This window comes from Aquila chrysaetos, chromosome 6, assembly GCF_900496995.4.
Source record: "Aquila chrysaetos chrysaetos chromosome 6, bAquChr1.4, whole genome shotgun sequence".
In the NCBI taxonomy this organism is placed as follows: domain Eukaryota; kingdom Metazoa; phylum Chordata; class Aves; order Accipitriformes; family Accipitridae; genus Aquila; species Aquila chrysaetos.
In genome coordinates, this window is record NC_044009.1 from 41,130,484 (window position 1) to 41,147,987 (window position 17,504).

General features: G+C 41.4%; 1 protein-coding gene across 5 annotated transcripts in view; it reads right to left on the reverse strand.

The window, feature by feature from the left end:
- SEMA5B (semaphorin 5B) overlaps window positions 1-17,504 on the reverse strand; it is a 281,859-nt gene that overhangs the window by 94,269 nt on the left and 170,086 nt on the right. For all 5 annotated transcript variants that reach the window (XM_030018532.2, XM_030018529.2, XM_030018530.2 and 2 more), the window contains one exon: window positions 14,651-14,696. In XM_030018532.2, the coding sequence (XP_029874392.1) occupies window positions 14,651-14,696 (46 nt within the window). The remainder of the gene's footprint in view (window positions 1-14,650; window positions 14,697-17,504) is intronic.

Genomic DNA, 17,504 nt, shown 5'->3' on the forward strand with positions numbered 1-17,504 from the left:
GAGATTAGAGAGACATAAGATTATATGATAAATCAATAAAATAACTAAATAAAGAGGTTAAAATACACTGAGTCAAAAACAATTAAAGAAGAATTCCACTGCAGTCAAGCACAGGTCAGGAATATAAGTACAGCCAATGCACATGCAGGTGCAGTTGACACTGGCCAGGTGGGCAGCACACAGCACTATTTCCCACACCACCAGCACTGTTTATTCTGTAAAGAACAGGTTTTGGGGGGGGGGGGGGTCCTTCAGTTGCTACAAACAAAGTACAACAAGCTATTTCTAAGAAGCGAGCCCACAAATGGAGTCACAGCCATGGTCGCCCTTGATAAAGTGGAGGCAATTCTTCCTTCGAGGCTCCTCTACCGCCAAAAGATGTCCATCTCCACCCCTTTATGTTCTTTGGCAGAGTCGCCATTCAGAACTAAATCCCTCCTTCCTCTTTGTGGGCTCCACTGATGGATGTGACAGGACTTCCAAGCAGCCTCCTCTTACTGTTTTGCACAATGATCTCTGGAGTAGGAGGTTCAAAAACCCTTCCAAGGGACCAGCCCATATTCAGTACAAAATCAATTTACCATGGCTATAGACTCCTTTGTATTTCTGCATCAAGCAAGGCGATTTTATTCTCTTTCATTTTTCTGCTCTGGGTTTCCTTGCCATCGTGCCTCTTTGAAGCTCACTGCTATGTAGAGATGTTAAGGGTTCTCCACTATACATTTTTCTGTGTTCCCTCCCCCCCTGCTTCTGAGGCAGACTGGACAAATCCTGCACAGTCAACTGAGTGCATTTTTGAGCACCCACATTAAGAGTTCTGCTATGAAAAGCCATCTTCCTATATATGCTTCAAACCGAAAATGTAATCACTGAAGCACATGTGAAACCTCTGTGTACTATCAGTTTTCTAAAGTGGGGAAGTCTTGCATCCTTTATTCCTCTCCAGGTTACATCATTGAATATACTTGTTCAGCATTTATTTGTTTGCTTTGAGAAGGAGCTAAAATAAGTTTGAGGAAATGCCCAATTTGGATCTGATTCTCCCAACAATTAGGCTGAGATTCAGGAATCAAAATCAGCACACCCTGCAGCATTAAAAAGACTAATGAAGAACTCAAGATGACATTTTCACTGTTCTGTGCCTCCTGTTTTTCTTTAGGGAAATCACATCTCTTGCATTAGGAGGGGCAATAGTCTTTCAGATGACAAACACTGCAATATATTCTCATTAAAATTGTGTAAGAGGTTGAACATGGTTTGAGTCCTGTCTTGGCTTGAAAAAAGGGGGCAGTGTGCAATTAAACAAATAAATGTGCATGTGATTAGATTTATCCTATCAACATTCTTTTTCTGGTTGTGCACTTAAGCTTGGTGTAGTACAACCAAAAGGGAAAAAAGGCACTGGAAATCTTTAATTCAGTGAAAGATGCATTATTGAGACCAAATGAAAGCTTTGAGATTAATTAGCCAAGGCCAGTTTCATGCAAGCCAGAGAGATTGGGAAAGTTTTGCAAGGCAGGCTGAAAACAGAGATCCTGCCTGAGCCTGCCTGTACCACAGGAACTTAAGTGAAACCAGACTCTCCCTCCTGCTCTTCCTAATTTTAAAGTAACAGTTTTTGAGCTTCAAGAATATGGGCAAAAAATTCTAAATCCTCAGCTAAAAAAGATTCTTTGTACTTTCCCTATTCAGTTCAGCAGATATATGTCTGAATTTGTTTCGCATACCTAGAGAAAGGATCCAGACTCCTGTTCCTAGATGCCAGGAGTTTGACATGTACTGTGGAAGCACCTGGAATACTCAGCTGCACTCTGCTAGGCATTTCTGCTTAAAATTAAATGGCAATTCTTGCCCCAGTGAGCCTGAATCCTAGGGTGAAGGTGAAAGACAATGTGTGCCTGCAAAAAACAGGCAGAAAGAACAAGAGGGAGCAGTGAGATGTCTGATATTTGCAATCAGGGAGTACACATGGTGCACAGGCAAGTGTGGTACAAGCTTCCCAGGAAAGTTTTTGGCAACACACCTAGATTTTGACCTTTAGACTCTCTGGCTTCTATGGGGTTTGGTGCTTAGCATCACAAACTGTCAGAAAATGTCATTTCTGATAAATCACTAATAACCAAGAACAAGTAGGACCTTTCAGATCTTACCAAGCTGGGTTGGAAGAGGAAGTCAGTGATGAAAAGTCCCCCATGTTTCATAAAACAGATTTCGTGGTTGGTTTTTTTTTTTTATTGTTCTATAGCTACATTGTGCATTACATATCTGCTTTCCTCTGCCAGGTGCCTAACGCTCTTAATAAGCTAATTACAGCCTTCTGCTTATTTCATGTCAAGCTTAACTCCCCAGTCTGAGCCTAGCCTGCAGTTCTGGCATGTTTTTTCCTTAATCTAAGACCATCTGTGCTCCATCAGCAAGGAACACTTAAATACAGAGAAAGTGAAGAAACAACAGTGTTGAATTCCCCATACTCTGCCCCCAACTCCTCTCCCCAGCATTTCCAATTAAGTGTGAAGCCAACATCCATCCAGTCCTAAATATGCTGGAAGGCTCTGAGCAGGCTACAGTTATCTACAGATGCAGCAACACTTTTCAGTGGTCAGTGGGGAAATGACAAGCCAGAAAGGACTTGAATCTCTCCATTTCTTTACATCAAAAGCTTCACATTTCAAATACCATCACATCACCAGCAACACAGGCAGCGGTTGAGTTCAGCACTTGCTCAATGTAAATCAAATACTTGTCTCAGAGAAGCACTAGGAGTCAGTTTGAGAAAGAAGCGATGGGGCTGATTTTTCAAGAACCCAAAAATATTTCTCAAGTCTTTTGTTTATTGCTGCAAAATGGAAGTGCACAACGGTTTAAATCAAAACTGGACTGCAACGCTAGGGAAGGTGGCTTTCTGACCCTCTCCTGTCCCACCATCAGAAATTCAAGTGTTTCTAAGCCCTACTGTCCCCCCACCGCCCAGCCCAGCTGGACACAGTCCCTGCCTGCTGCCACTGCAAGCGGCCAGAGCCCCACCACTGTGCGTAGCATCGATCCACCTAGCTTCCTCCTAAGGCTGGGAAACAGATGCCTTCAGACTCCCTGCTTGGACTGTCACAGTTTGCCTTGCTTCTGCCTCCTCTTTTCAAACACCAGACGTCAGCACCTGATGCCGTAGTGAGCTCTGCCAAGCTTCATCTCAACAAGGAATTTATTTGCTCCTTCTCCTGCAAAGATGACTCTGATGCAGTGCCTTTTATTCCTTCCTCCCAGCTCCTCTGTTCTGTTCTCCAGTCTGCACTCTCCTGCCAACTCAGGATTTATTTTCCAATTTCCTTCAGTTTGAGTCCTGCCCTTATATTCCCCCTGCCACCTGGCTCTTCCCTCACCTCCCCTCCAGCACGTTTGCATTTGACCTTTACCAAGGTCAAAGATTCCACAAATGAGTTTTGAGAATATGCCTTGTAATTAAGATGAGGGAATACAAAACGATTCTCCAACAGGATTAATGCAGCATACTTCTTTGTGCTTCTTCTAACTTCTTTTTGGTGGTTTTCAATGCTTTCACATTTATCTTGTATTGAAAAGAAAAAAATCTTTTTCTTTTTTCTGCCTTGTTCTTAAATCCTCAGTAACTGATCTCACAGCAAAAGCTACTAAATTTGTAACAATTATATTAGCCACATACATTTTTTCTCCTGTCACTGTGTTTACCACTATTATATTTATGAACCATTGATCATTCCTTTCTGCCCCATGCATCAAAATCCTCTCCTCTTAGGCAACTGCAGTTTGTCTCTTAATACTCCCAGGCTAACTTAAGAACTTTTTTGTCATTCTTAATAAAGCTTAAATCACTTCTCTTTGAGCAACCCTGCAGCCTATTCAAATGGCTGCAGCCCTGTTATTTCTTTTTCTTTACTTATATGGAATTAAAACACTCTCTTTCAAAACTTTCAAAACCACACTTTGTCTCCTGTCTGAAGTGATTAATTAATAATTAAAATAATGTACGGAATTTGATCCACATTCCTGACACAAAAGTGTTTCCGATGAAAACATGTCTTTATCCACCCTCCCCCCAAATTCTTTCCAAGCTGTTCTCTTAAAAAAAAAAAAAAAACACAACAGAATTATTTATACTTAAAGTATTTTTATCTGAAGGGATACATCTTTTTTGCATTTTTCCCCTACCAGAACCCAACTACTCTATTTTTACATTAAAAGGTTTTCATTTAAGAAGTTTAGAAAAAAGTAGTGAAAAATGGGTCCATTTTAAGCATGTGGAAAGGCTGAAGTTGCATAATTGCTTACCTAGAAAGCAGAGGTGAAGATAACAACTGCTTAATATTACATAGTCTATGAATCAGAATGTAACAACCTTGCAGACTCATGATTAAGGCAAATTCCCTATATTTACAAGTGTATATCATCATGTATAATACTTAGGTCTTAAACAGAAAGCCATATATTTCAAAGCACTTCGAAAAGACAAGTATCATTATCTCAGCTTCACGTGTGGAGAAAGGAAAGCTCAGACTGGAGATGGCTGGAAACTACCTTACCTCCCCGCAGCTGTCTAAAAGTGAGGTAGCCAGTCCATGCTATCCAAACTCTCCTTATAGAGAATGGAGAGAAATATGCGATTTTTCTGCATAGTTTCTTCCACTGACTCCCCACGCTTGGTCTCCCGAATCTCAGAATAGCTGAGTCTCTACTCAGTCACGTTACTGATAAAAATCTATGGGATAGATATAACCATGGTGTGGTAACTTTTAGATGAAAGAAGCATTTCAGTGACAGTAGAATACCTGTAAGATCATTGTTCCTATTGACTGTTCAGGCTGTGGTAGCACCCAGCAACTCATTAATACCCCACAGCCACATCCCTCACCCTCCTCCAGCAGTACAGCCCATCCTTCCTCTCCCATTAGCAGGCAACTCACAGCAGCTGCTGCCTGATGTTGCTTAGCTGGAGGTTTGCTCCTCCTCCGGCAGCCCCGAAGAAAGGCTTCTGAGCCTGAAAACTTGCCATCTTTCTCCAGTTAAGGTGGTTGGAGATACCATAGGCATAGTCAAGTTTGAGCTTGTTTATTCGTCTGTCCTCTTAGCACATGGGTTGTACTTTCCTTGAGCTCAGCCTGGGGAAGGCAGGTGAAACCTTGGAGGCCAAAGCTCTTCGAGGATCTCGAAGGACTCAGGGAAGCTGCACCTGCCGTGCTGAGACAGGATCGATGTCCTGTGGGACTGATGAGCAAACTGTTCCCGTGTCTGCTCCCCAGCTCTGGGTCTCTGGAAACAGCTGTGCAGGCCATGTTAGTGACTCTGCTGTGTAGCTCCAGGCTCCAATAATCCCCTCGTATTAGTCATTCAGAACTGTTGCATTTAAAAGAAGCTGTAAAACACACATCAGCTGAACTGTTACTAACAGAGAAAAGTAGGATTATTTATCTAGGGAAAAAACGCACACACTGACATGAAATGTATTTACTATAAAACATTTCTTTTCTTTTTTTCTAAGAGCTCAATAGTTGGGTTTAAAGGAAACATATGAGGTCATTCAAGGGCCCTTTTAGAGGTGCAAATCAATAAATGATGGGGGTTTTTTTTAATGCTCTTATTATAAATGACTGGATGCTATCAGGGTCAAACTTAATCCTGTGCAGAGAGCCAGTGCAAGGGACGTGACTTATTTAGATCTCTCTTAAGCTCTGTTCTGAGAATAAAATGTAGATATTTCTCTGTATTCTCAGTCTTAAAAAACCCCAAACTGCTGCATTTTTGCAGTAATTGGCCCAGATACTCCATTGTTGATCTTGTAAGATGCAGTGCTTTGTGTTTTCAAGGACTTCTCTTACTTCTGACTTCCCAGCATGTGCAGCTCAGCTCCGATGCCAGGGCCGGGTCCCAGGTAGAAAGAACACTTCACTGAGCTCACAGCCCTGAGAAGCGGCAAACGGCAGCGGGGTGCCAGGACCTCTCCCCAGGCTCCATCAGTTGGCAGCTCACCACCTCCACAAACCCAGGCTTGCTGAATGGGGGAGAGACTGCAGGAGGTATCACCTCCTCTCCAGGAGAGCATGACGCAGGAGCTGACTGCGTGAACCCTGCGCTCGGCGTGTGAAACTCAATAGGTCGCTGTCGCCACATCGACTGCTGTTAGCGAAGGTGCTGCATCAAACCCGTCCTGCGTTAGAGCCTTCACTAATGATTGCATCAGAGCGCCCTAATTGGGACAGGAGCAACTAGGAAACGGTTTCTGTGCCTTGTGGTAAGCCAGCATTTGCAGGTAAAGAATAAACCTCTCCCATGTCTGAAAATATCCCACATCCCTAAAGTAATAATAACAAAAAAAGCAGCATATATTTATATAAATCTCAGTTTATATAAATGTCAGTTTAGATAAGGTGTATCCTACAACAAGAGGCTGATTTGCCTCTCAGGAACATCCGCAGAGCTGGATTTGTTGACGGCAGCCGCAGATGAATGCACGTGTCAGGGCAGGGGACAGCCAGGGCGTAAGTACATGCAGATCCCCGAGAGCCTCCTGGCGCTGATGGAGTGGGAAAGAGCCCACAGAGAAAAAGGGCTAAACAGGCAAACCAAAATACATTTTGCAAAGATACAGAAGCAACATTGGTGACAAGAAATGAGAAGTCCACAGGATTTTTTTTTTTATTATTGTCATTTTTTTCCCTCCCCTTTCTAAAGGATGTTTAATGGTCCTGACTGTAAGGTGCAAGGAATAAGAACATTAGTCTTCATTCCCTACACAAAAAATGCCTGACAGGGTTTTATCAAATAAAGAGCCCAATATGCTACTGTTATCTGTAAGTGACTTCAGCAGCTAATTAAATTCAGTTTCTGAATCCTGCTTATAATGTTTGCTGACAAAGACCAAAACCCCTGTAGTAATTTTGGCTTTTAGGTGAGGTGAGACAGGGAAGGAGGGAATGACAACTAACAAATTACCCGGGAAAGCGGGCTGGCAGTCCGTGGCTGACAGTCATCACACAAACCTCACTTCAGCCTGTGAGCGTAACAGGGTAGTTCCCCTCCAGATGTAAAGCAGCTCTGTGGCCTTCACTGACTCCAAGAAGGCTGCCCTGCTCTAATGCCAAGTCTGAATCCAAACAGGTATAGCTTCTGAACTTCCTATACATGCTATACAACCTTATGTATATGATCCTTCTGTATGGGTACATACGTATGTATACATAAAAAAAATAATATATATATATATATAAGAACTTCCTATACCATGCCTAAATACTCACTTTAGAGGGCGATTATACTGATCACAACTACACAGTGCACTCTGAGCCAGTTTAGCAAATCTATGAATGCACATATTGAAACGTATTCTCACTCGGTAGAGCATGCAGCATGCTCTTAACTCGGAAAATTCTCAAAGGAAAACAGGCATTTATTTAAAGCTAAACCTGGGCTTAAAAGCTTTGCTGGCTATAAATGGACTCCTGAGTTGGGTTCTCTCAGACAGAGAGGATGTTGTGTTCAGAAATGACTCAATGCTACAGAGTGTGAGAAGAGATCTGCTTTCTCTGCTCTCTGAATTTCAGCTGATGAGTAACATCAGCACAAGGTTGGTTCCCAACAGCATATGCTGGAGCCTATTAAAGAGTACAGTTCCCTGCAGTGAGGAGCTGGAGAAGTGTGTCCTTGGAGAATGAAGAGTAGCCTTCAGACATGGACACCTCCAGTCTGACCTGCCTTGTTTTCTTCCCCCATCTCCCACTCCAGGTAGAAATTTCTCCCCTCGATAAATCCTGGGAAGGGAGACCTGCACCTGAAAGCTGCAATCTAGCTCCTGATCAGTCATTTTAAGGAAGGGTGTATTCAGGGAGTACATTTTATTTGGGAACCTGAAACCATAAGAATAAAAAGCTGAATTTGCCAGAAAGTTTGTTCAGCCAATATATGCTTTATTATGGAATAGCTTTAAACCTCTAGGCTGAGAGTGAGAGGTTTTAGGTGCAGCTTTGGAAGGTGATTTATGAATAGATTTATATGTTAATCTGTTAATAAAAAATGTAGCGTACTGATAAAATATGTGACAATCACAACTCAGCTATGAGCCACATATTAAAGACTGCATCTGCTCTAGTAGAGGTTTTGATTATGTTTTGAAATGAGGGAACTGCATTGGCCTAAAAATAAAGAAATAAATGTTTTATCTAGAAATATGTGCCATATAATTCAAAGATGTATCTGGGAATCTGCAAGAAACAAATAATAAACTGCTTTTAAGAAAATTACTTCTGGCAAGTTAAGCTTATTCCTGAACATTTCAAACTGGAGTTCCTGTCAGGCAGCTCAGTGGTACATAAAGATAGGCACAGTATTCTCACTCTTTCCCAAAATTACTTCCCAAACTGGATTTTAAATTGGATGATAATCTTGACACTCCAACTAGACTGAAGAAATAAGTATCTTTAGCAAAGCTGGGCCAGCTTCTAAGCACCCATGGGTTTGCGCTGCATATCAATGCCTAGTTTTTTCGTGATTTTTGAAAGGATATTTTGAAAAATGGGAACAGCTCTGTCTCAAGGACATTTCTGCAAGTAAATCTGAAATACAATACTTTTACCTCTTTTTATTGACAAAACTCACAGCACTTTATAAAGGAGTGCTATATCCCTATTTCACATGCAAGCAAACACCAGGCAGATAAATGGGGCAGATTAACCTTCCTTTAGGTGCCCACAGGCAGAGCCAGCAGTATGAATTTGGGCCTCCAAGCCCCATCTGGTGCCTATCCAGCATCTCTTGGGGATGTAAGACTGATCTTACAAAACTATTTGTACGTTTTCTGATGAGCACCAGGGTTTTGTGAACATATTCTGAATCCTTAAAATTTCCCAGTGAAGTATTTTCACCAGGAAAGATTACTTGAGTGACAATTTGTGCTGTAAACTATATTACTCGCTGCTCCCCATTGGTTTTGTTTATCATTTTATTCAACTATAGAGAGAAAAACGAAGTTAAACTCTGCCACCTCTCCTCACACTTTCTTACACTTGCAGAGCATGTTTCTCATCAGCACACATAAATGTGGCACTACTGAGCCCTAAATAAGTAGAAAATAATGCATTTAATGCTCGGTTTGATTCAAAGTGCAAAATATGAAACCTGTTCCATTTGTTGCTATGTGACATATTGAGGACTGATAGGCAAGTTTTATTATTATTAACTATACTTTGTTGATACATACTGTTGATTTACCAGTGATTATGCCACAGAGCTAAAGATCCCTCCAGGGACTAGCAAGGAGGGAAGTGTGCCTTCAGGAGCAGCTGTGCAGTTTCAGAGCTTCATCTCTGTAGGAGGGATGTTTCTGCTTCTTAGATTAAGGGAAGAAAAACCGGAGTAAAACCCTCCTTACCGGAAATGCACTGGCTATGTAGCTGTAGTTCATCTGCTACAGCACCATACGGAAATGTTTTGTCCATATTTCAGGTTTGAAAAAATGCCCATTTCAAAGCCCCATGATATCAGCAGAAAGAAATTGATTTCAATAAGCTTCGGATCAAGCCTTAAGAGCTGATGCTGCCTAAGCATGTTGTTGACTTTAAGCTTGGGTTTAAGTCTTATGCCTCCAGTGGGACTGAGATGTTCATCAAGTTTTGCTCTAGTGACTGGGTAACATTCTCCAAAGTGCCCACAATGAATGTAGGTGCTCTTATTTATAAATTCGGAGCAAAACTTCAAAAGCACGTAAAGTCATGTGTTTTATAGCATTTTCATGTTTTGCAGTGGGGTAATTGTAGGTCTGTAATTGGAGATCTAGATTCTGGCAGCCCAGGTGGTACTGGACAGGGTGTAACTCCACAGGCAATCCTACCAAATTCAGCATCACGACTACTGGGGAACTAACATGCTCTGTCTCTGAACTTAGTCCTCACTTAATTTTTTTGTCCTCAGGAAAAAAATATTAGATAGTTAATTAAAGCATATTTTAATCTCAAAATTTTTGTGTCTTTCTTAACATATGAAATAACTTAAGTCTTCCACATAGTTTTCCAATAGGTGCACCCATTCATTCTTTCATATACTGTTAAAATACAGTTTATTTTTAAGAAAGGGAACACATACAGACTCTTGAAGTATTTTAAATACTATTAACCTGTTATAACTGGTCAGCATAAAAACTTCACAGGGCTGGTTAGAAACTTTTTCACAAGAGATCTTCCATTAAAACAAATAATTGAAATCAAAACATTTTATGAAATTCTAACGGTTTCTATTAAACTTATCAGATGACAGTCCAGAAGGGAACCTTGGATCCGGCGGGAAATTTTTGGTCACAAACGGGAAGGGAAGGAAAGGAAAGGAAAGGAAAGGAAAGGAAAGGAAAGGAAAGGAAAGGAAAGGAAAGGAAAGGAAAGGAAAGGAAAGGAAAGGAAAGGAAAGGAAAGGAAAGGAAAGGAAAGGAAAGGAAAGGAAAGGAAAGGAAAGGGAAGGAAAAAATATGCCCCAGACAAACCAGGTCAATCGCTTCAGATGAGAGAAATGCACATTCAAATCCCCTCTCGATGCTTCAGAAAATACTTGACCCAGAATATTTGCATCCCAAGTAACCATGTGTCTACCTCCTTCTCTTTCAGATTTTACAAAGATGTCAAAAAGTCATGTTTTCATCTCAGTGCAACAAGCTTGGAAATCCTGGCATCTCAAAAAGGTTGGAAAAATAATTTCCCGCTCAGTTCAATTGAGAACTCTAAGTTCCAGGTAAAATCAGGGTGAACAGCGGGTAGGCACTGCACTGGGATTTATGAAATGCCTGCCAAGTAGCCTGCTTTTAATGCACACCAGAGAATAGCATTCCTTGCTAAGAAGTCCTAATCAGCATTGTGCATTTTTTAAAATTTGCTCAAAGGCTTATGTTTTTAAAATGACCTTTCCACCTACTCTATTAATTACAAACTCCAGTATAAAACTGACTTTTCTACAGCCTCACTGTGAAAGCTGAAGATTAGGAGCTAAAGTTGTTTCAGACCCATGCATAAATTAAACAGCGTATCCTCCAAGCACACATCATTTTAAAAACGTGTTCTATAAAATGTCTAATACTTAGAGCTTACAATGCATACAAGAGGACCATTTAAAGATGGAGATGAAACATGTTGCAGGGATTTTGTTTAAAAGAGATGCTAAAAGATTTAGAGAACAGTATACATTTTAAAACTATGTTTCTTGACTGCTGCAAGAATTTGAATGCTACATGCCAAAGTTTCCAAAATTAACAGGTGCTTTTGGATACCTGACCTGGGGCATCTCAGGACGCTGATTTTCAGAAATTCTTTAACAATGATGTGCCTCAATTTTGGCAAGAAAAACAGGTAGACAAAATGACAAGTGATCCCCAAAATACCTTGGCCTCAATTTCCTTCTAGATATTGACATTCAGCCAAAAATGTTTCTCACAAAAAGAAATATTAACCAACACCAAAGTTTCTCGGGCAACTAAAACTCATTTGGTGAAAGGTTTCTCAGGCCCCAAATGGGATTTCTGAAACACATTTCAGAAACAAAGAGAGAGGGGAAAAAAAATCTCAGAGAAGTTGGGACATTTTGTTCTGCAGAGCAGGAAACAAGCTTGTTCTGCTTCAGTTTCTGCTCCACTCCACTCACTAGTTCCCATGTAAAAGCTCAGTGCTACGGTCTTGGAGAAACAACCTCAGTAGAACCAACAGAAAATTCAAAATGAGAAGAAAACTTCGGCACATGGTAATTCTGCTGAGAGCTAAGAAAGTAAAAGAAATTACCCGTTTATAATATGGTCCAACAGCTGACACATCCTAAAATCTACCTCTCTTCCTCCCCTCCCCTGAAATCTCAACTTTTCTATAGGGTAATCCTATCTTTTTACAGAGCTCTTATCCAGTAACTTGCCCATATAATGCTAAGTTTTGTCTTTTAATCTACTGCAATTCCAAGACAATAACTTCCTATCCAGACTACATGGAGTGGCTACATGATACTCCAGTGTTCTTTGCTGTGGAGATTACAAAATTAAGTTTATACTACTGGCAGTCCAACACAGATTCAGGAGTAATACCATAACTTTAGCTTCTGGAACTGAAGATTCCTAAAATGTATTTTCAGGAGTGACAGTTTCACTAAACAATCCTTGAATTTGATGGAGAACTCTTGCTCATTTTAATTGATTTTGCATTGGGCTTAAATGAAAGGCCTCCACAGTCATTCAACAGGTAGAAGGAAAGAGTGCCTTCTTTTAAAGTCTGGGAGCTGAAAACCTTTCTAAAATCAGAGAGTAACGATATGGCTAACACTAGGTTTGTGATACGCAGTATTCATAAAGGGGATTACAATCCAGAAAAAGAAGAATTTATTCCCATTGGAAAGCAATGAATAAAGTAATGCTGTGATGAAAACCATTATGGCCTGCTCAATGGCAGGAAATACTCATTTTCTGGTTAAAGAACAGATAACTTGTCAAGGAAAACATGCATTAGGTAGAGTGAGCTAGTAAATCTACCCATTACAGAATGAGAGACTAAAGTACTGAATTTGCTGTGCTAGCAAGCGGTGGCACGGGGGTATTGCTCCTGCAAGATGCTGTTGCCACCCTTGTTGAAAAGACAATTAAGAGTCAGCTCCTTCACAGGAACACCCTGGCCTCCTCTCCTTTCCATGACAGCTGTGGGGCTGAAATGTGCCCTTGCCTTTCCCCCACAGGGACAGAGCGGCCTAGGGATAGAGCTGATTGCACAAGACCACTCAGTGAAAAACGGCTTTAAACTTCACCTAACCCTGCTGTAGAGAGGTATATTCCTCACACTGCCAGGCTTTGCCTCACAACCAGCATATCCTGCTGTCTCTGTAGACTGCGCTCCTCATGTTTCTGCCCTCACCTCACGGAAGTACAAATGCAAGGGAGCAGACATCTGTCAACACAGTCCTGCACCTTGAAACAAATTTAGCACCACTGGCAACCTGAAGAGCAAGTCCCATAAGCAGAAATAAATCAGACCACAATTTCAAGATGAAAAACTATCCCCAAATCAGGCCTGACAAGATCCACACTGTATTTTACTTACAAGCAAAGAGGAGGTACAAACCAACCCAAATTAGCATTGTGATTACTTCTTAAACTGCAGTCTCACCCCCTATAGAACTAACTGCAAATTCCTTGCATTTCTTGTCTTGCTTTCTGATCCGATCTTTAAAATGATGCATGGCGAAGGGAAGGTGGGAGGGGGTGCCTCTAAGCCACATCATGTGCTTTATGGAGACAAGCCAAGCAGCTACTTAGGCAACCATTAGGTCGGGAAACAATCGCTTCCATCATTCCCAACACGTGTGTCAACATAATTCCATGCTCTCTTTGTCATGCAAAAAGTCTTGGCAAAGTGACCGGATACACCCAGAAAGCAGGAGCAAACTAAGCTCATTATGTTAACCGGAGATCCCACAGCATCCTCCAGTGCCATAGAAGGAGACTTCCCATGTTTTGCAGTGTAGGAAAGGAAACTCGCTGCACTGAAAAGCACCCAAGCCAAGCCTGACTTCAGAAGTATATAAGGGAGATTCACAATTGGGTTTCATGGAAGAGGATCCCTCGTCTGACAAGCACAAGAGGTAGTGTGATAACAGGCGTTGCAGAAGGTATGACACCTCGCATAACTACAGAGACTTCCCTCTCCTGTGTGCTCGCTGGAAGCTGTCCAGCCATGCTAATGTGGCTCTGCAAAGGGAAACTACTGCCAAATGAGAGTATCGGCTTCTCTAACTCTATTGTTGTCATTGGTAACTCTGGACTTTGTTTTTGTTTTAAAGGAAGATTCAATGCATTTTACAACCATTAAACATCTTTTCTTCTCTGCAGCTATACTTGTAACTCTTACTAACAGCAAAAGGCTTGTGCATATCAGAATGGCTGGCAATACTACTCTAATGGCTTCTTTGTGTGGTCAGGTACAGGAGGAAGGCCCTTCAATCTGTCTGAAAAATGCCAAATACATCTTTGGTGCTCTAGCAACTGTAGAAGACGGTAAGTATCCCAGAGCATAAGTATTTATTTATTTAAAGAAAACCAGTTGGGGTTTTCACTAACAATTTTTGCTGCATCTTCCAATTCCAGATTCAGTGCAGTGAGAGGAAAGTCCTAATACTGCTGGATATTTGCAAGCCCTTTCAAACTTGAGCTGCTTTGCCTCCATTCTGCCATGGGTAACATATGTTTTTCAACCCATTTTGCCTCTTGAATGCTTTCTAGTCCAATCTTGGGTTTAGTAATGCATTCAGCAAAACACAGCTCCTCAGCATATGACATCTCCTCTAATGAAAGCCAAGGATTTCTATTGATTGTTGTGTTTAAGCCTGTATCAGTCACACTATATGCTTTGTTCCTTAAGATGCCATATTTTTGGCAGATCCCATTAGCACCCACTCAAGAATCAAGAGCAGAGGGCACTGTCCAGATGGGTACGTGTAGAAGAGCCCTTCCCCCAGCATGATCACTGGAGTGGGAATAAGCATCTGGTTCTGACTTTGTCTTCTCCCTGCTCCATCACCCTTGGCAAATTTACACTATACAGCCTTCTGAAAATGTACATCAAATATTACAGGACATTCATTAGCAAGTCAAATAAAACAAAAGAGTAAAAAGTGAACATACCTGAATAAGAGAAACGTTGTGTAGACTAAGTCTGAAGAGGTAGTTCCTGCATGAACAAGCAGAAAAATTACAAACTGTTAGGCTACCAAAGAAGGAAGGGAAAAGTTATAAAAGCAAGTTATAGTTCTTGGTCATTCATTTCTACAAACAACAAGCTTTTCTTGGACTCCACTCCACAGAATGCAAAAACAGTTATATGCCTCTTGTTCACTAGTGTCTTCGTGAACCTCGTAACAAAGTTCTGAGCAGGTCTGGAGTAAAATATTCCAGAACGCATAATGAAGAGCCACAATGAAATCCCAACAACACAGGGACTGTTTGCAAACCCTCAAAGGGCTTTAGTTGAAGTCCTGTATGGGCTGCACTCATGTTTTTCTCTGCATTCTGAGAAAACTGGGGTTGGACAGAAGCCAGCTGGAGCAAAGCTGACTCCTGTAGTATGCTCCCCTCCAAGCCCGTCCTTGTGAGTGCTCCCATTCAGGACTTTGTGGAAAAGGAAGAAAAGAGGACAGATACTTCTCAGCAGAATCTCCCTGCACAGAAAAACAGCAGGGAAATCAAGGCAGTGACTGCAGATACTCCCAATCCTCCTGTCATTGTATCTCCACAGGCAAAGCAAGGGAATTCCTGACAGAAGTCACTGTAGCATGAGATACCGCACATCAGCTAAGCTCCTGTAACCCTCCTTCTGCATGTTCATATCCTGTCACAAATAGGAGGGAACACACATTTGCATGAACATCTATGCGTGAGGCTTAGTTAACAGGATTTATCTCACATTTTTGCATGCTAAGACAATGCAGTTACCAGGAATCAGCCGACATATTAAGCCATAGGACTTGATTGTGTGCTTGAGGGTTTTGGCCATGTCTAACTTCATATTTCTGCACCCCATCTGTCAGGGAGTCTAAAGAGCTGTGATCTTTTTCCAACATCCCTGTCACCACAATCTGTCAGAGAAGACACATTTATATTATACCAGGTGAACTATGCTTTTGGAGGTGGCTCTATTTAAATAGTAGAAAATACAGCTTTGATGATATAGCTTCATCTGCTCTAGAAGTGCCAGTATACAGACATTCCCCTGCCTAGTAAAAATGCATGTTCCAGTCTTAGGTCAGTGAAGTCAGAGAAATCAGCAGAAAGCTCCTACCTATAGTGATTAAAAGGTCCTAAAGACTCTTCTGAAGAGCCCTGTTTAGGGTCTGTAGTCAGCAGCACACTCTGCCCAAGCAAAGCAAGTAATTCAAACTTCGACATATGAGAGATTCATATTGGGTCACAATGACCACTACAAGGCTTGAGCAATTTTTCCTTCTTCTGTTATCTCTCACTTGTATATCACCAAAGTCATAATCATAGAGTTGCCTGTATACTTTGTCCCAGTTCTATAAATAAACCAAAAGGTCTCAACTGCTGCTGACTGTCAATAAAGAAGGATGGGAACAAGGATGATGGGGAACTCCGGAAGTCAAACTCCTGATACCAAATCTTCAGTTGACGTAGCTCTGATTTGCACCACCCTATTCTATACTGGGACTGGTTATCCGGAGAAGAATGAGACCCGTTAGCAATATTTGAACAAAATATATCAGTAATTATTATACCTCCTGTAAGTACGCAGAGAAGTACACACATACAAAAAATCTCCATCTTCTCTCCTGGTCCTACCACTGGAAATCCAGCAGTTCTTTTGTACAGTCTGAAACCCTCTTCTGCCTCAAAGGGCTGCATTCTTTCCCAAGTAATTTGTTAACTCTTTAGCATCAGCTACAGACTTAAATATTATGTCCTGTGGGTGCATGCAGCAGACCAGAGGCACTAAGCTTACATACAGCTAAAATTTCAAAATGGAGATAAATTCTCGTCCAGTGACTGACCTGAGAGCTCCCTTAGAAAAACACATGCTACTCTCACCAAAATATTAATGCAACTCCAGGACATGAGATATCATGGAATAAGCCTTCTCCTGGAGAAGTTAAGCATGTCACTGGCCTCCAATCTTACAACACCCTAAGGAGAAAGTTCTCATAACTAGGGACTTGAAGTTGCTATCCTGTTGTTAAGCATGCTATTTAAATGCATTGATTTTGGAAGTCTTATAATGCAGATTTCAGCTCCTTGTTTTAGTCTTGTAAAAAGCTGGACAGTTTGACTGAGTAATAAATTTTAATATTAGGGTTTTTTCCCTGATAGCACTGCAGAGCAAATTCAACCAAAATATCTTTAATGGAAGAGACGTATCTAAAGGACACAATTTTCACTGCACTCAGCCAAAACAGCTGCAGTCAGGAATAGTGTCCATTTAAATAAAGCCAATCTCTGTCCTCTCAGTGACTGCTGTGTAGCACCTGGCCAAAGCATTAGTGGTGAGATCACTCGGGTGGCTGAGACCTAAACCAGGCAGGAACATAGTACTAATGTGAATAGCACAATGATCTTCCAAAGGCTTCATACTAACCTCAGCTCTCAAAGCCTGACCTTGTGGCTTTCTTACAGGAGGGAGGGTTTCCCTACATTTTTCAGCGCTTGCCTCACCTGGTGTCTGCACAGCCGCTGGCAGTTTCTTTTTGTTTGTTTGATCCTTCTCACATCTCATCGGCAGTAATATGAACACCGACCGGTAGGTAGACCAGGCTATCAATCAGAGACAACTCCAGACTGCAGTTGACCTGCCCAGCTAGAACTGACTAATTCTTAATTAATAACATGCTCTTTTAACCATACTTGTTCTGTAAAGCTATACCAGGAGTAAAAAGCCAAGGAGAAAGATCTGCTGAATAAGACAGTGCCGTTTTTATGAATTGCATTTTAACTGCAATTTCAGTCCAAGAATGAGCAAGGTCTCTGAATG